The 20,405-nt window shown below is 32.1% G+C and overlaps 1 protein-coding gene across 6 annotated transcripts in view; it reads right to left on the bottom strand.

Moving 5' to 3' along the window:
• The window catches only part of Anks1b (ankyrin repeat and sterile alpha motif domain containing 1B), a 1,114,759-nt gene that overhangs the window by 917,577 nt on the left and 176,777 nt on the right, over positions 1–20,405 (bottom strand). For all 6 annotated transcript variants that reach the window (XM_027947591.2, XM_027947674.2, XM_027947839.2 and 3 more), the window contains exons 2-4: positions 20,068–20,148; positions 12,020–12,176; positions 5,261–5,557 (exon numbers count right to left, since the gene is read on the bottom strand). In XM_027947591.2, the coding sequence (XP_027803392.1) occupies positions 5,261–5,557; positions 12,020–12,176; positions 20,068–20,148 (535 nt within the window). The remainder of the gene's footprint in view (positions 1–5,260; positions 5,558–12,019; positions 12,177–20,067; positions 20,149–20,405) is intronic.

Raw genomic sequence — 20,405 nt, 5'->3', positions numbered from 1 at the left:
GAAATAAAATCAATAAAAGGTTTGTGAGGCCTGAAGGATTTATCTAGCTGTAAGACTGAAGGGCTCTACCTAAAATAAGATTTAAATAGACACCAGTGAAGTGTTAAGTGAGAAACATATGTGCTCAGAGATCAAAAGAAAAAAGTGGCTCAAGGAAGAGCATTTTGTCAATGCTGATAAAAAAAATCAAGTAAAAAAAATCATATTGGATCTAACAATATGACAGTTACTATCACCTTGAAAAAAAAAACAAGACTTTTAATAAAGTGAAGGAGTTGGGATGGCGTCACAAGATAATGGAGAAAAGGAATTTGATATAAAAACAAGCCTTTCTAAATATGTTGTTTTATGGAAAATCATATCTAACTAAATTTCAGCAATCTGAGTTAAATTTTTAGCTTTCCAAAATGGTGTTACATAGAAATTGGTCAGCACAAACTGTGAGGTTAATTCATTGTTAACATGGTTGTCTTTAAAGGATCTTAAAGGCAATGAGTAAATAGGAGCAGACCCAGTTAAAAATCAGTTCTATCTTAAGTGCTTCTGAGTTAGCTAGACTCAGGAAAAATTTTTAACTGATAGGTTGTACAATCATGATAATTTCAATAGAATTTGTTTGTATTTTAGGTTTTAGTGAAAAAAATGAATTAAATAATTTGGAAAATTACTTGGGGAAAAATGTGAGCACTCACATTATAAGTAGGAACATTTGAAAAAACTGGCATTACTGAGTGTCTTGTTCTGTATGCTACAGCGAATACTGACTTCAAAATCCATAAAAATAATTGCTAACTTTAAAAGAAAATTGTCAATTCAAGCCTACTGATTTTCTTTTTAAGTGATCTTTATTAGTGCATTATAGTTATACACAATTGAGGGGTTCATCTTGACATATTCATAAATATATGTAACATAATTTACTCCATTTCAATCCCCATACTTTCCCCCTTCCCTTTTCTCCTCCTTCTTCTTGATCCCCTTCTTCTCCTCTACTTGATCTTCCTTCCATTGATTTGTTTTTAATGAGTGCATTATAGTTATACATATATGTGAAATTTATTATGATATATTCATACATGTATATAGCATAACTTGATCAATTTAATTCCATAGTTTCTCTCCTTTTCCATATCTCCTCCCTCCCCCTAATCTTCTCCTTCTACTCAACTGTTTTCTCTTTTCATTAGATCTCCATTTTTTTTTTTTTTTAAAATCCTCTTTTCTCTCCAGCTTCTGCATATGAGAGAAAACATTCAACTCTTGACTTTTCTGTGTCTGGCTTATTTCACTTAGCATGATCTTCTCCAGTCCCAACCATTTACCAGCAAATGACGTAATTTCATTTTTCTTTATTGCTGAAAAAAAAATCCATTGAGTATATATACCACATTTTCTTTATCTAATTTTCTTTATTAAGAAATCTTTTAAGATTTAGGGTTCATAAGTAAATATAATAATATAAAACAGGTTGAGTATCACTAATCTGAAAAACCAAAATATGAAATGCTCCAAATCTTGAACTTTTCAAGGGCTGACATGATGCCACAAGTAGAAAATTCCACACCTGACCTCATGTCACAAGTCACAATCAAAATGCAGGTGTAGGTAGATACCATCAAAATATGTTACATGCATGTATGAAAATGTTACAAAGAAGCCCATTATTTTGTGTAATTAATATGTGCTAATTATTAAAAAAATGCAGATGCCCTTAAAATATATAAAATTACCTTCAAGCCATATGTATAAGGTGTATATGAAACATAAATGAATCTCAGGCTTAGATAATAACTCAATAGTATCTCATTATGAAAATTCAATTCTTCCAAAGTGAAAAAAAAGATCCAAAATCTGAAATACCTCTGGTCCAAAGTATTTTAGATAAGGGATATACAATCTTTATGAAATTCACCTAAATAGCAATTAAATTATTTTGTCTACTAGTTCAAATACATGTAACAATTTGGGAAATGATGTAGAAAACAAAAATTCAAGAGAAAATACAAACACAAATGCCACACTTAAAATATGTTATTATAAGGAAAAGATGAGATCTTCCAAAGTCATCCAAAAATTTTTAGAATTTATTCATAATAAACTGAACATAATTGAAGAATGAAAGTACATTATTATAATTTACCAAGTGGGATTACTTTTGACACTGCTAATATCCAACTGGTTAACTAGAACAATTTAATGAATATTAAAACAGTTTAAGATTACTAGCTGGTATTACTCCCTCTTAACCAGTGAGAATATCAACAAACAACTATATGATATTAAAAAATTTCTGCACAATCTGATAGGGAAAATTTGTCAACAGTTAATTTGAGTAATAAAATTAAATATTCATTCAAAAAAAGGCATTGGGTCCTATCCCAAAAACACTTCCTATGAACAAAGGAACAATAACAAACACAAAACATAACCAAGTCTAACTACAGCTGATGAGAAATTCACCTCATTGAGATGTATTTTTAAATACATTATCAATTCTTCCTAGAATTCTTTGCAAAGTGAAAGTAAATAAAATCTATTTTAGCAGCATAAAAGGTTGCCCTTCCTACCAAGGTACTGATGCTTCTGAGCAGGAAGCCACAGTGATCAGAATATATTATGTCCCTTTCCTCTGATGTATGGGTAACAAACTCAAATGCTGTCAGGGAACAAGTAAAAAAATCTAAAGAAATGATATACAGATATAAAAGAGTAGAAAGAGATTGGGACCTTGGAAATTATATGCTTCATCTAAAAGCATTCAAATTCAATATTTTAACACACTCTTTAGCAAAATAATATATATATGAGAGTTAAATTACACCAAAATTCAACTATTAGAGTTTCAAGGTCCTCTTAAAATATCACTTCCATCAATGTCTTCCCATATTCTTCTTCTTAAAGTCTGTATTTTCTTCACCTATATCTCCATAGCTCTCTGTTTTGGTATTTATTAAATGTTGTATATGGGGGTAATTGTTGCAAATTTTTTGTCTCACCCACTAAATTTGGCACAGAATTTTTTTTAAACTTTAATTCTCCAAAACACAAAACATAATGTTTTACATGAAAAAAGATGAGCCATATATATTTATAAAATCAAATTTAAACTTTTTCCTTCTGATCATGTCATCTAGTTCAAAACATGAAAAGATCTTGGCCATAGACACTGAAGGCTTACTGACTCAGTCATAATGAAAATCTTTGGTTATAAAGCTATCTGTGCATCCAAGTTTAGAAATATCCCAAAAGTATTATGAAAGCAGTAAATCCAGACTAGAGAAATATAATACTTAGACAATAAACATTTGCTTTTATTACTGAACAACCATTAAGAAAGTACCTTTGTGAGTCACCTACAAAAGAAATCGTGTATCTAATTTCAATACTGCTTTGAAGAAAGATTTTTTTGTTTCCTTAATATGAGGGCTAGGGAAATTGTTGTGCTTACTTATTTGCAAGGCTGCCGAAGTTGAATAAATAACAAATAGAGAAAAGATATCACAAATATCAAATAACTAAATAATGTAGACAATTCTCCAAAGGAAACTGACCTAGGATGGCAGCCTTAAACTTTAAATTGAAGGCCTAATATTTTCAGAAATTCACTAAAGAAAACTCTGAAGACACAGGATTCAACTGCTAAAAAGTTCCTTGGAAAACTAAACCCACAACACAGCATTATAATTTCACCTAAGTATGTGGAGTGTTTACAAAACTAGCCACATGTATTCCTTGTAGGAATTCATACCCTTTTTACAATTCACACCCTCTTCTAATATAAAGGTAAAATCTATTTTTATACTTCTTGAATTGGAATGGCCTTTAAGACTTGCTTTTGCCACTCAAATGTGGCAGAAGTGATGGTGCGCTTGGTCCAAGTCTAGGCCTCAAGAAACCTTGTACAATGGTGTTCTCTCTCTCTCTCTCAGAACTACATGACTGTCATGTAAATGAGGCCAAGCTGACCTAAGGGATCTTAATAGATGTAAGGTAATTTCACCCAGACAATATCCAGTCAACCTCTCAATAGAGGTACTTACCCGACTCACAAAGGATCCAGCACACATAAGAGAATCCAGCCAATATACATAAGAGAATCCAGAGATACATAGTTGAAGTTAACTAAATTGCCAAGCCCAGAATTATGAGCTATATATTGTTAATGTGTTAAAACATTACATTTGGGATAGTGCATAATGCAGCAATAACTTGTAATATACAGAGGAGAAGGCCAACTGACAGGAACCAAAATGGTCTTTGGAAACTTAGAATGTTTCCACAAACTTGGAAGCCAAGAAGCTATCATAAAAGCAAAAAAATGTTAGAAAGAAAGAAGGAAAGTGGGAAGGAAAAGACAGAGAAAGAAAGAATAACTGACTAACCTTGACACTGGGGCTAACATAAGATAGATAATAAAATTAGGCTGCCCTTTCCTAGTGAACACAGAAAACCTATCAAAACATTATTTTTCCTTCAAAGCTCAACCCAAATCACATTTCTTCAATTATTTTCTTTTCCGGCTCTCCATAGGCATAGTAATCCTGCCTTTGTTGTTTATGTATAAATGGTAAATTATATTTGAAAGAAGGCTGAGCTTTAATCAGCAAGTCTAAATTCAAATTCTGGTTTGAGCCAGATATAGTGGTGGTTGCCTATAATCCCAGCAGCTCGGAAGGCTGCAGGAGGATTGTGAGTTCAAAGCCAACATCAACAACTCAGCAAGGCCCTAAGCAACTTAGTAAGACTCTGCTTCAAAATAAAAATTTTAAAAAGGCTAGGGTCTTTCTCATGGTAAAGCACTCCTGGGTTCAATCACTAGTACCAAAAACAAAAGAAAAAAAAAATCCTGGTTTTTCAGCTATGTGTCCTCAGGCAAGTGTCTAAAATTTTTGACTCTGATTCCTAATCTCTTAACTGGCAATTAATAGATTTCCAATGTCACAGGATAGCTGTAAGAACGCAATTCAATTCAATTCAATTCTAAATATGTCAACATGCTAAACAAAAGTGTGTACTCAAAAATGTTAAAAGTACAATTTTTTTCATTAATTGCACTTTGACTGAATTTTTAATATGCTATACAGTAAAAAAAAGGAAACAATTACTAATTATACTACACACAACTGCTATCCAGTAATAAATTTTCACGTTTACAGCTCTCCAATTAGCATGAAGTTAGAGACTATGCTTTATATCGTCATATTTCCCAAAAGCATGTGGTGCAGCATCACCTTTAAAGCACAGCCAAAAGAAGACTCACTTGACAGCTCACATCCATTCCTGCCTCCAACAGCACCTGTACAACTGCTTTGTGACCGTTGCGAGCAGCAAGATGAAGCGGTGTGTGCTTTCGAGTGTTGCAGCTCATTAAATTAGGATGTGCACTGATGATCATTTTGACTACTCTAAGTCGTCCATAGAGTGCTGCCAGGTCCAGTGGTGTTTCAAGCTTGCTGTTCCTAATCGTAGGGTCAGTGAGCTCTTCTAGGAGGACAGCAACTACTTCTGAGTGTCCATACTGAGCTGCACAGTGTAGGGCAGTTTCATTTTCATTGTTCTGGTTGGAGCAAAGATACAAAAGACACATTTCCAAAAATCCAATTAGTTATTAAGATCTAAACACACAATTTAAAACCTAAGATACTTTGAAAATGTATATTTAAGACTAGTCTTACTGATTGATTGATTTACTGATGTGCATGCTAGGCAAGCACTATACCACTAAGCTACATCCTCAGCCCTAGATTAACCTATTTTACTAAGTAAATCTAACTGAATTTTATATTTAACAGAAGTATACATAATTTATTACATAAAAATGTTTCATATCACTTTAATACAAAAATATCAAACCTTTCCCTGCATCACGTCTTGTAATTTCCAAGAATGATAAATGATTTAGCCATGTTGGTCAGTAGCTTGGCCCTCCTGGGCCCAGATAGCCATTGTTCTCTCTCTACACCATGCATCACACATCCTTGACATTTGTTAAAAGAGATTAATATAACAATTATGACACATGTGTAATAGACTGGTTTTCCAAAACACAGTTAAGATGGTAAATTCTTGATTATGAAAGATTCATAGAAATGTTTCCCAAAATAAGTTTCATTTTATTTTCCACATTACAAATCACTGCCTCTTATGAAAAAGGAATGAAGACACTCTGGCCCTAAAATATATTATCTTTCTGAAACATAATTACAGAAAAGAGGCAGATCTAGACCCACGCCCAGTCAAGTTATCAGGAGTATCACAGTACTACTATGCAACTTATAAATGTTTCTGTTGCTATCAATGAGATTTTCCTAGAAATTTAGCAAGATAAGATAAAAACACTAAACCCAGATGCAAGGCAGATCAACCCTTCAGACCATTTGGGCAGATAACATAGTAGAAGGGATCTGGGTATGTCCAAAGGTGGAAGGGTTGGTCATTCAGGAAAAATATGAACAAGAAACTATAATCACAAAAATGAATGATCCTAAATGATCATTGACAGAAAGAGCAGCTGCCTTCATCAGAGCCATCATTATAGCTAACACTAGGTACCAGAAACAGTTGCATTTCATGTTTAGTCACTTAATACTTATTATGAAATAGACACTGCTATTACCGTTATTCTCATGTTAAAAATGAAGAAAATAAGGTACTGAGTCATTGAATAATGGGACATTGTTTATACATCCATTTAGTGATAGAAAGAGGCTTGAATCAAGTAGCCCAGACCTAATAGAGCTTTTAACCATCACACACACCACCTTCCTCATTAACAACTATCACCACTCCCATTTGCTAAGTGTCTAGAAACTTTATGTATATTGTCTCACTTAACTCTTACAGCAGTCTTACAAGACTGGTATTAATAACTCTATTGCATGAATGAGGAAACTAAAATTCAAAAAGTTTACATTACAAGTCAAAGACAGAATCAAGATCTTTGGGCACTTCCATCTGTCAAAATCCAAAACCCATGCTCTTTCCACTATTCCATACTGCTGGTTTATATATTGCTATGATGTCACAGAAGAAGTGGTGCTAGAATTTAGTGATCTGAAAGCAAAATTTCTACAGATTTTGTCTCAAAAAATACCAACTTAGTAGGAAGTGCCTGTTTAGACAGCTGTTACTATCAAAATGAAAGAACAGTGAAGGTTCAAACTAAACACAACTTATTGTTCCAGAAAGATACTCAGGCTTGTTCTGGATGATAGAAGAATATAGAAAGTAAATTGAGAGTTTAGAGGGAAGATTTGAAAACTTAAGAAGAGTGGTACGGGGAGGGGGCAGAAATACTAAGAAAGGCTTCTTACTACTCTGTTTCTAGTATCTAAAGAGGGCATTTGAAAGTTAAATCCACAGGGGGAAAAAACAGCTCCCTAGAGTTAGTGAATGAAAAGCTAAGATCTGATAGATGGGAATCCGGCTGAAGATCTTTCTTCTAGCATTTGTGGGGAATCATTCTTACGTTGGTTTGAATGTGTTATTATAATAACATACTTCCTCACAGAGACTAACAACATACAAGTTTAAACTCCTTGATTTGTTTTAATCTAGCTAAGTTTTGTAAATCTGACAAGAAAATAAAGCTAATTACTTTATAACATAAAAATATAAAACAGATATATGCCTCCTGACCAATCCAATTTCCCCTTGTTCTGAAAGAGGTTGAATCTCATTTTACCAATTACATTACCTCTTTGAGAACAGAGAAAGATAATTTTTTTAGTTGTGGATGAACAAAATACCTTTATTTTATTTACTTTTTTATATAGTGCTGAGAATCAAACCCAGTGCCTTGCATGTGCTAGGCAAGTGCTCTACCACTGAGTGACAACTCCAGCTCCAGAAAGACCTATTATGAAGTAAGAATTCTGAAAGATTTCTACTTTTCCAGAGGCCTTAGCCTAGGAAAACAAAAGAGCAAAATTGAAAATTTTTCTAATAACACCAATTAACACTGTTCAAGTCTCAAGAGAAATTATTCAATCATTTAAGACTTATTCAGGAGAAAATTTCATAGATTTTTATCCATGATCAACACATACTTGGATTGCTACATAAGTGGTGACCACAACTATGGTATCTTTACAAAGGCATGATTGTATAATACTTGTGTCTATACTCACTAGTGGTCTTTTAAAAACCATCTAATTTGAAATAAATAAGCTGTGATGAAGCACTGATTAATAATTGCTAGTATATCTACAGAGAATATTCTTAACAGGTTTTGAATTTTTTATAATGAATTAGATGTTCACTGAAAAATTTGGACACTTTCAGACAATGAGTAGCAGAATCAAACTGGCTGAAAAAAGCTATTTACCAAAAGATCTTGCTTACCCATGCCCAAAATCTAACACAATTTGAGTTCAGGTTTCAATAAATGCCAAAAGTAATGTATTTTTGAATTAAGAATCCTCTAGCTTTTGCCCCAATGTCAAAATAAAGGAATACAAAAGGAAAAGCAAAGGTGAAAGGAGTATTAAGAGGAATGTACACAGAACATGTATAACATAAGAAGAAAGCAATGATATTAGAAATCAATTGACAAAAGATAGGAAGGATGTGATACAATCAGGGAAGAGCCCACTTTATTCAAAATTATGTTCCTCTAAATTAACCAGTAATTCTAATGCAGAACAGAAGGGTGAACAGGACCTATATTGAAATGCTAATATGTCACTCATTAGCAACAATAAATCACTTGATCTATCCAAACCTAACTATCTTATTTGTACAATAAAAATATTACCTTCTCTATGAAATTTGCTGTGTGGTTTATTAACCAAAAGATATAACATAAGGAATGCTTTGTAAACTATAAATATTAAAATGTGAGATAGAACCATTTTTAAAGGAAGCTGTACAGTGGTCCCCAACCCCACCCATGATTGTCATCTGCAGTTTCAGTTACTTGCAGTCAACCAGCATTTGAAAACTTTACATAGAAAATTGCAGAAATAAACAATTCATAAGTTTATAATTGCACACTTTTCTGAGTATTGTGGTAAAATCTTGAGCCATTCCACTCCATCCCTCTCAAGAGGTGAATCATCCCTTTGTACACTGTATCTATATTCTATCTGCTACCTAGCCTCACCTAGCAGACATCTCAGTCATCAGATTAACTGTCATGGTAACACAAAGCTTGTGTTCAAGAAGCCCTATTTACTTAGTAAGTGTTGCAAAGGAGACACCCAGATATAAAATATGAAAGGACAGATGAATTCTGGTACTATGTGGCAATGTGTAGGGCATGCTAGAGAAAAAAAACAGTTTGGTATTATGGTTTCAAGCAATCACTAGGGTCTAAGAATGTATCCCCCATGGTAAAGGAATCTACTGGATTAGAAACCAAAGATAAATCCCAGAAATCAGAATGAACCCCTATGATTAGTAATTTCAGTATCATAATACATTACTGGTTAAGAGTTTGGACTTTGAATCAGAAAAGCTGTGTTAAAATACTGACTGTAGCTCAGTGGCAGAGCACTTGCCTAGCATGCACAAGGCACTGGGTTCAATCTTCAGCACCATATAAAAATAAACAAATAAAATAAAGGCATTATGTCCATCTAAAACTACAAAAAAAAAAAAAATACTGACTGTAGGCAGGTGTGATGGCCCACGCCCATAATCCCATGGACTATGTAGGCTGAGGCAGAAGGATTGTAAATTCAAGCTAGTCTCAGCATCTTAGCAAGGCCCTAAACAACTTAAGGAGACCCTGTCTCAAAATAAAAATGTAAGAAGGTCTGGGGATGAGGCTCAGTGGTTAGGCACCCTTGGGTTCAATCCCTGGTACAAGAAAACAAAATGAAAATACTGATTTCATTTCTTGGCATCTAAGATACTATGGGTAAGTTACTCCATCTCTTTAAAACTCTATCTCCATATATAGAGTAGGAATGATAATTAATTCTTACCTCATCAGGAGGGTAATATGGATGAAGTACTTTGCACAATGCTTGGCATATAGTAAACACTCCATAACTAATAGGATATAGGATGACAACTTCAATGTGCTATTGTGAAAGGCCCTGGAGTTCTGGACTCTGTCCAGAGTTCAAGTCTCAGTTTTGGTCATTCAATAATAGGAGGTCTTAAACAAGTTATTTATCTTTACAAAGCCTGATTGCTCATCTATAAAATGGGGATGATAATACCACTCCAAAAGATTCTTGTGAGAATTAATTAAATTACACTTTGCAGATAAAGTGCTTAGAACCATGCTTGGCTTATGTTTCAATAAATGTTGATTGGCATTCTCATTCCTTCCTTCTGTTGCTTAAATTCAAAAAGGTTTATAATTAGCTAGAACATTACTATACCATTCAGAAGGGGAAAAAAGGAATAAAGCTAAAATCAAGTTACTTATAAAAATAAAATTCCACACCAGAAACTTTTAGGAGAAACAGCATGGAGTGGGAGAACTATATCAGCATTATAGACACACACACATACACACACACACACACCAAAAAAAAAAAAAAAAACTCAAAAAATTTGAATTTGTTGCCAACAGTGTCTACAACATATAGGAATAGAAGTTAACATATAGGAACAGAAGCTAAAAAAATAACTTTGAATTATAATCTCCTTAAAAAGAAATATGTTATGATTGAATTGATCTATTCAATATTACCTGCCCAAAACAAGTGTTTCTCGTTAAAACATACCAATAGTTACCAAATGTTGTTTAAATTTTCAACCTTCAAATGTAAATGAATAATATGTGCTTTTTTATTTAATGTGATTTTAAACATCTTGTTTTTTTTTAACTAACATCCTCTTATTTAACCTTCGATTGTTTTTCCATTTTATTATTTTAAGTTTGCTCTGCGTCATTCAGACAATTTTAAGAATAACCACCAGATGGCTCATCCCAGAAATGATCTAACTTTTGGTTTTCTCAGGAATAGAATTCTCATAAATTCCTTTTGGCATGATATGATGATTAAGATAGCCATATCTGTAGTTTTTTTCCTGACTAGTCCTTTCAACACTGCATTTGGTTGAGAAAATATAATTTTTCTTCTCCTTACTGTTTATAGCTAGTATTATATTTTTATTTTTTAGTAAGAATTTCAGTTAAAGGTCTGCAAAGTCTATATCCATTTGAACAAAATGTTAATTGTACTTTATTAGATGTGCCTGCCCTAGAGTAACCTACTTGCATTGATGTTGGACAGCTGCCAACCTTCAGCTTAATGCCATGGTTGTAATTCAATTGTTAGACTACATGCTGGTTTTCAAATATAGTTTTACAAAACAGGAACAGTAGGGGGCATGCAGTGCTCAAGATGTTTGTTATCACACCGTATTAGGAGACCATATTTCACTTTCTGAAATCTATGGTATTAGCTATTTTAATACTTAGAATGGTATTACTTTTAAAAAATGTACACTATGTGTATAGATAGTATTCTCTCACAAATAATGATTTTACTTGTCAGAATCATACTGCTGCTTTGTGGTATTCTGCTCAACTTACTCTAGGCATATGTGTGTGTTTGTGTGTGTGTGTGTGTGTGTATACAGAAAATTTCTAACTTAATATGTGACTAGCAACTGTACACACTGAATTTTGCATTTTGATTTTCAAATAGTGTACGTAACTATGAAAATGTTATGTAAATGGTAAAGCACTATGCAAATGATAGCTATCATCATTGTTTCAGCATTTAAGATTTTATTAAGGAACACTCTAATTCTCATTACATATGTGAATGCTGATCTATCTTTAAATATTCAACAGCTATAAAATGAATGATTATATAAGGCAGGCAACTACTTCCTTTATGTGGGATATTCTTGTTAACAAAATATATTCATAAATGCCCAACTTAGTGCCTATGCATCCAAATGCCAAAGAATTTTTCAAATTTCTCCTGTAGGAAATGCAGCAGTGGAAAGTTTTGGCTGAGTAAAGATAAAAATATCATTTTTTCAATATGACTGCCTTTGCAAAACTCTAGAGTAAATTACAGCATGAGCAAACATATGACAAGTGCACCTGTTCATTGACTCTGGAATGTGATGGTCCATGATGAATAAGAATCTTCACAATTTCCACATCTCCTTTCCAGGCAGCCAGATGAATAGGAAAATAACCTTTGTTGTCTGCCACATTTGTTGATGCCTCATACTGAAGTAGTTTGAGAACTATTTCCCTAAGAAGGAACAAAAATAACAATAAGAGCACAAAAGAAAATACTGCTGAACAACACAGATTTTATTAGATAACTAATGAAAGTTTATTGAATAATTATTAGATAATTAATGAAAGTATAATAAAGTATATTAATGAAAGTATATTGAGCACCATGCAAAGTGCTAAAACATAATGTTGAGTTTAAGAGTTTGCCTATTCAACATGCTATTTTACTTACCTAGAAAACAATCACTGCTACATATGTGGTGCACACAATTAAACTATGTTTTGGTATTTTTCAGTGCTGGGGATCAAACCAGGGCCTTGTGCATGCTAGATAAGTGCTCTATCACTGAGCTAAGTCCCCAGCCCCAAGGAAACTACTTAATAGAATTTGGGCATAATATATCCTATCTCATTAACCAAATGAGTTAAGTAAAATTTTTTTAAATGATACTTCCTTCCATTATTTTTAAAAGGTCTTTCCAGATATCCCATATTTGAGATTTAGCACAGAAAAACAGTTACCATAATACCTCTGAGATACATTAATGGAACTTATATATCATGCTACAGAGAACTGAAATAAGTGATTTAAGACAAAAATAAAAGAAAAAGAGACAAGTAGGTAAAAGGCCCAACAAATTAGATACAGTACTAGCTCTGGTTTAAAAAAATTAATAACTTTTCAGTCATGGCATACAACATACTTTGAATGTGTGATGTTCACACTTTAGTATTCCCCTTTCTTCTCTAAGCACAAGAAATGATTTCTAGAGGAAAATTCATTTGAGAGATCAGTTCCACCACTGCCGTAATTTCAACACACAATATAATCAACTATAGGATTTTGTACTCAATCCCCACCTGGTTCTTTAAAAATCTTGAAATAAATACTCAATTTCATGAAGAATTGGTTGATAATTATTAGTATACATTACATTGAACTTTGTGTAAAACATTCAACAGCAGTAATCCTAAACATATACTGTATTTTTGTTTGAATGCTTTAAGAAGCAAATTCTAAAAATTCACTAAGCAAAATCTTAGACACACACACATATAAATACAGAAAGACATAATATACAATTACATTGTATACTAAAGTTATTTCTGATATAACAAATCACCAATGGAGAAAGTAAATGTAAAAAAAACTAAATTTTATTTTTTCATACAGACTCTATAAGATACAAATCAGAAAAGTTGAAGGAAGTTTGAATAAAAGCTGGGTTAGAACTCTGGTAGCTCCAAAGAAAAAATTCACATGATAAAATACAAGGTACTAGCAAATGGTAAAAACACTATCCAAATAATCTGGCCTAAACATTGGACTTAGATGCTATATGTATGAAATCATAATAAAGGAACAATGAATATGTTACTAGAAATATTTAGAAGGTTTCAAGGAGTCTATTTTTCTAATATTAAGATTTCTGAGAATTAAGAAATAAACTTTATCTTAGCATGGCTTTCTTAAACCCCAGTATTATTTTATAGGCTCTAAACTTAGAAGGCTTAGATTTGAGTCCCAGCTATGTAAACTACCTAATGTTGAAAAACTTATTTAGTCTCACTTTTTCTTTTCTGTATAAGATATTGTAGAATATCTACTATTCAAGACTAGTAAGAATATTAAATTACACAAGTCACTTGATAAATAGTAAAACATTATGTAACTATTAGTACGTGTCTCAAGCAAAAATAAAATCCTTCAGAAGTGAAAAATGCTTATAGAAAATCACCTTTAAAAAAGAGAATCTGAAAACCAGAAGGAAACTTGAGGACCATCCAATTCACGTGGTTCTTCTCATTTCTCTTCCACACAAGAGTTATTATATAAGGTCTCCCATTTTGAGATAAATAAATACCTATAGTGCAGTAATGATGATTCAATCAACACTTATGAATATCAAAAGCAGCTAAAACCCAGAGGATCTGGCTTGAAGTCCCAACTTTCTACTACTTGGTTACTACGAGCAAATAAAATAATCTCTATCTCTCCTTCAGCTATTGCTAATATAAAATTTAGAGATTATATCTTGTTGCCAGTCTCAAAGGGTTATGATAATTAAATGACAAAAATGAGACTGTAAAATTAAATACAATCAAAAGCTATTACTATGGCAGGTTATTGCAATGTTGAACAATTCCAGTAATTTTTTTAAATAGAAATATTTCAGCATTTAAAAGGTCAAACAGTGCTCAAGGAAACTAATCAAACTAAATATATGTGGATCTAAAAGGGAGAATTTATCCTACCACAATACAGACTTCCCCAAATTATTGTTAAAGACAATTGTCAGAATTTCTTAATGTCTAAGAAAATAAAATAAAAATTTTGAAACTTCCATACAGTATTTACTTTTGCTGTGTTTAGATAAAGTTTGAGCATGTTCCCACAGGGTTCATTGTTGAAATTTAATCCCCACTGAGGCATTAAGGTGGAAACCTAATATAACTATGGTAGTTAGAGATGGAGCCTTTGGAAAGTGGTTAAGCTTAGATAAGACCATCAGGGTAGCAGAATCTCCATGATTGAATCCTGGTGGCTTTATGAAATAACACCAGAAGAGAGACACAGACCCATACAACTACATCCTGTCCCTTGCCATGTGGTGGTACCCCATACCACCCTGGGCCTCTCCCAACAAGACAGTCATCACCAGATGCAAGACCTGACTCTGGACTAGAATTAAAAGCTAAATAAACCTATTTTCTTTATAAAGTTACCCAGCCTCGAGAACTTCACTATAATAATGCAAAACAGAATAATACAACTTTCAAAGGGTAAAGAGAAAAAAACTTATGGAATCACCAACTCTATTTCCTTTTACTCTGATTCAAACCATTCAGAATTTCATTTGTTCTTTGGCTCAAATTTTATTGATATTTTTAATAATATATGTGATATGAAATTATTATTCTTTATCAGGAATATATGATGTAGTAAAAATTTCCAATTTAAAAAACTGATTTATTTACTGATCACTTATACTGTATAGTATTACCACTAATATCTATATCAGAAAAGGGTAATCTGTATATTTATAAAACTGCCTTTGGCAAACAATAAGATCCTAACTAAATACTATATTTTAAGTTTTTTAATATATTTATTTTATTAAATGTTTTATTAAATTTATTTTTAAATTTGAATTTTCTTTTAAAGTTTTATTTGATTTGAGTTTTATGTCTTATTTAGCAATATCAACAAATGAACTGGTTGAGCTCAGATTTCTAGTGTGAAAATATAATTGTGAAATATAACTATATGTGATCAAGTACATGCCTATCAGTTTTACCAAATCATAAATATAATCAATAAATAGTCATTCATCTTTCTTATGCATAAGTAGTATGAATTAAATCAAATTTTTTATCCAGTTTCATTAAGAACAAATTAAATTTCAGGTACTTTCTATAATATCTAAATTAGAAGGGTATACAGTATTAGAATACTAATTCAGTATTATTGTTTTTTTTATTTTTATTGGTGTAAACTTCATATATTATTCAGAGGTATCTACAAATGAATATGTTAATTATACTTTGTTACTTGACATGAAATATTATACTGATTGATGTCTGCAATATAATCCCTAAAATCTTAAACATACACTAGCAATTTTTCTTATATCCAGCATTTGAAAAAACAGCAAATGCTCTAGGGGAATAGCTCAATGGTAGAGTTCATGCTTGGCATGTATGAAGCCATGGGTTCAATCCCCAGCAGATACACCCATGAGATGTTTTAACATTCTAATGTAAATGTGATAGGACCACAGGAAAAATAATTCCATTTCCAGGAGCAAAAAAAATATCAAATTAAATAATAATAATACAATTTAAATAATTTCAATATTTTGCAGCTTTTTAAATTAATATATGTAAATTCTGGGGGAAACTGAAATTCTAAAAGTATTGATTTCACTTCTATATTTAATTTGCATTTATTTTCTTATAGCTATCAATACATTTCTGATTAATATGAAATGTCTTTCAAGAAGTTCTCTAAGAGTACTAAACAAAATTAAATTAATTGCAAAGTTCAATAATCAAATTTCTTTGCCTCAATAGCAAAATTCCCTAAATTTAAATCACAACTAAATACTTGTTAGGAAACTACAAGGAACTTCAAAATAAATGCAAATCATCTTCATATGGAGGAAGGTTAGCCAATTGCTATTCAGAAGATAATTAAGGGATTCTCATTTGTAGTAGAAATACTTGAAACGATGAGTCTTCCATATTTTAAAGAAAAAACTGATATGTCTCTATACTATCTATCAAAATAACTTTTTCTAACATTTGATGATAATAACTTTCTAATCTATATTATAAATAACCCAGGAAATCACCAATAGAGTACATTTCCTATTGTATCCAGATCTGGTTACTTGAAGACAAATTTGCCAATATGAAATAATGCATTTCAGGTACAAACTGCTACTCCATTTGTGGATTAACTAGTGTGGAGAAACAAGGACTCTCAATAAAATGTACAAAATAGGAAGAACTGGGTTTAATTTAGTAGGAAGGCCTTAAATTATATGTTGGGGGCAGGGGGAAAACCAGTAATTCAAAAGAAAAACCCACACTGCCTCTAACATTCATTCCTTCCAGCTCTGATTCCAAGAACTTTAGCCTAGAAATTATAATGTTTATGGAAGCATTGTAGAGCTCAGGGATACAAAGGTCAACAGTAACAAACATGAAAATTAATCTGTTTCTATGTTGTCTGCTAAGGTTTACTCGGAAAGAATACAACATAATCAAATACTAATTACTAATACTAAGTGAGAAAAGCAAAGGCAAAGAATAGAAATATCATCCTTCTCTGTCTCTGGTGACATTTTTTTTCTCCTTCATATATCTTTTTTTACTTAAGCCAATATTAAAATTAGCATTCCACGTGAACAAGTATGTTCCCTTGATGATAAGGGAAAGTAATCCAGAAATACATTATGTGATACAGAAAAACTAGAAAATTCACACACAGAGGACAGCTAATGTAAAGTATGAGTAAAAGCCTTGACTTTCGTAAGCAGCACTTAGGTTACAGATATATCTCCTCCCCTTACTATATAAGTGGCCACTATGTCACTTATCCAAAAATGGCCTTGTTTCTCCATCTATAAAATGTGGGAGGTGAGTGGGATCAGGCAGAATAAATTATATCTACTTGTAAAAATCCACAAATAATTTAAATATGCAAAATCAAGAAACATATGCTATACATTAAAATTCAAATTTCAGAACTATAGCATCATAACAGATAACTTTGCCACAAGTAATACACAATACAGAATATCAAAAAAATGTTATAATTGCATGGAAAATGATGAATATATAGTGAATGTATTCAATACATTGAACTGAGGCCTAGAAATATTAAGAAAATGGGTTAAGGTCATACAACTAACAGAGGGAGATAAAATTAGAATTTTCCTGCTTTTTCCAATGCCTACAGGATGATGCTAAGTAAAATCTTATATATTAAAAAGTAAGGTAAAGAAAATCTTCAGAAGAATATCTGTAATAAAAAGGATCTTAAAAGATAGCTGGTCAAATTTGCAATCTCTTCATGATATTCTTTTTTTAATATTTATTTTTTAGTTGTAGTTGGACACATTACCCTTATTTATTTATTTTTATGTGATGCTGATGATCCAACCCAGGGCCTCACACATGCTAGGTGAGTATTCTACCGCAGCACAACCCCAGCCCTCTTTATGATATTCTTTTTTTTTTTTTAATCATACTCTTTTTTTGAGAGAGAGAGAATTTTTTTTAATATTTATTTTTTAGTTGTAGTTGGACACATTACCCTTATTTATTTATTTTTATGTGATGCTGATTATCCAACCCAGGGCCTCACACATGCTAGGTGAGTATTCTACCGCAGCACAACCCCAGCCCTCTTTATGATATTCTTTTTTTTTTTTTAATCATACTCTTTTTTTGAGAGAGAGAGAATTTTTTTTAATATTTATTTTTTAGTTTTCGGCGAACACAACATCTTTGTTTTGTATGTGGTGCTGAGGATGGAACCCAGGCAGCACGCATGCCAGGCGAGCGCCCTACCGCTTGAGCCACATCCCCAGCCCTATGATATTCTTAATGATTGTTATTCAGTTCCCTTAAATTATCTTCACTTTCTACATTGCCAATAGAAAAAAAAAATGCAATGAGAAAAAAAAAAACATATCTCAATGGCTAGAATTTCATATGGCTATCATGTACAAATCAATAATGTTTCCTAAACACTTCACTGAAAATCCATTTTGGGAAAATAATGTTTTGAGAAGTGCTTATAATACCAATCTGAGAAAGAACAAGAAAAGTAGTAGAGTTCAAGTGATCAGGCCCAAGATATCCTGCTAATTATATTTGATAGAGTTGATCTTCCTAAGTAGAATTAAGAAATATGGTACTACCTGAATCCACAATTAAGATAGCCAGCCAAGGAAGCCATCAGTAATCTGCCTTTGGCAAATTTAATTTGTCTTTGTTCCTGTTGACCCAGGTACAAAGAATAATAAATAATAACTTTCTCTTAAAAGAGTTAGATATGTAGACACATTTTCCATTCTACGGAAAGTTAAAAAAAAAAAAAAAGACCCAGCTCCATACCTTGCCTCCCAAACATTCTAAGTTAGATGGTATAAGATAACATAATATAAAAAGGGAGTGGATGAAAAGAAATTTATTTTGGGAATTCCAATACTCATCCAAATAAAAAACATTAAGTTTATAATATTTTATTAAATAGCTGATTCTTTAAACACACTGATAATGTTAGATTTACTCAATAAGTATAAAGAATAAAATTTCATGATGATAAATCATGATCAAAAAAAGTATATTTCTTGCTGTGAGGAGTTTTATGACCATTAAGCTTAAAATTAAGTAAAACTAAGTTATTTGTGTCTTAAATCACAGAATAAAACAAATGTTCTAGGATGGAAAACAAAAACTAACTACATTTTTAAAGCAGTAATTACCACATTCAAAACACTAAAGAGAAAAACAATAATCCAGATCTCAGAAAAATAACTTGGGTCATTCGTGAAAAGGAAAAATAGGGAGGAGGGATAAATACATTAAGAGGGACATTTTTCTTCTAGTGGAAATGAAAGGAAAATCTGAATCATTCAGAAGACTAAACTATTATGTTACCTAGCTAAAATACTGCATATAAAGTGGTGCTCATAGTTACACATTCCTTCATTCCCCAAATATACTATCACATTATTTGAAACATAATTCCATAAGTTTAAGAAAGTTTAGAGTTGAGAAGTTTAAAACCAGAAAGATGATCATTGGTGACAAAGAGAAAGCATTTAAGAAAACATGAAGGATTTTTAAAGTGAAAAAATCACTGAAAATATAAGAGCTTATAAGAGCAGGAATCTTATATTAAGATTTCCCTCCTAGTGAATATTTGGTGGGTGAGTACAGATAGATACCAAAAGAGACAGGAGGGTCCATGTTTGTATAAATATATCGAATATATACTGTCATGCATAACTCAAAAGAAGAATTAATTTTTTAAAATTTTTTAATAAACTAAATGGAGCTTCCGGGGGCGGGAAAAAGAGGTAGAAAGGTGTTATCAAGTGGTTTTATCCTTTTCTTTCCCCAAAGCTACAATGAATAATATGGTTATGTCACTTCTTCCATTCTCCCTACATGATATTTAACTATATCAGCATTTCTTTCAGTTTATACTGTGCACACAATCATTCTCAACAACATTCCTACCAAGTTTAACTTGGCATCTGGTGCCTCTCCAAATTCACCTAACAGTGGACTCATGACAGTACAGAAAGACACCATCAGATGTAATTAACTTCATTACATGTAACTAAATACCCAGGATTCCAGTCCAAATAAGTGACACTTACTTATGTCCATTTAAGGCTGCATGGTGTAAAGCAGTGTAACCGGAACTGTCAGTGCAGTTCACATTGGGGCCTCTCCAGATGCTGCAAATAAAGCACAAGCGCAGAGTTAACAGTTAAGCAGAATCGTGCTTTGAAAAACAAAAAGAAGCCTGATAGTTTCACAGTCAGCATCATGTTGTAAATGAAAATTTTAGTCACGTAGAAAATGATTGCCATATATCATGTTTCTTCTCAAAATAACTTCATTTGTTTAATTCAGGGAAATTAATAGGATTTATAACTATTCTGGAAATTATTAGTGAATGTGTGCTCACTGCCATGCATTGAAGTTTGGATAC

This window comes from Marmota flaviventris, chromosome 3 (genome assembly GCF_047511675.1).
Source record: "Marmota flaviventris isolate mMarFla1 chromosome 3, mMarFla1.hap1, whole genome shotgun sequence".
Classification (NCBI taxonomy): domain Eukaryota; kingdom Metazoa; phylum Chordata; class Mammalia; order Rodentia; family Sciuridae; genus Marmota; species Marmota flaviventris.
Note: the sequence above shows the minus strand (reverse complement) of the source record. Positions and strands in the feature narration are given on the sequence as shown.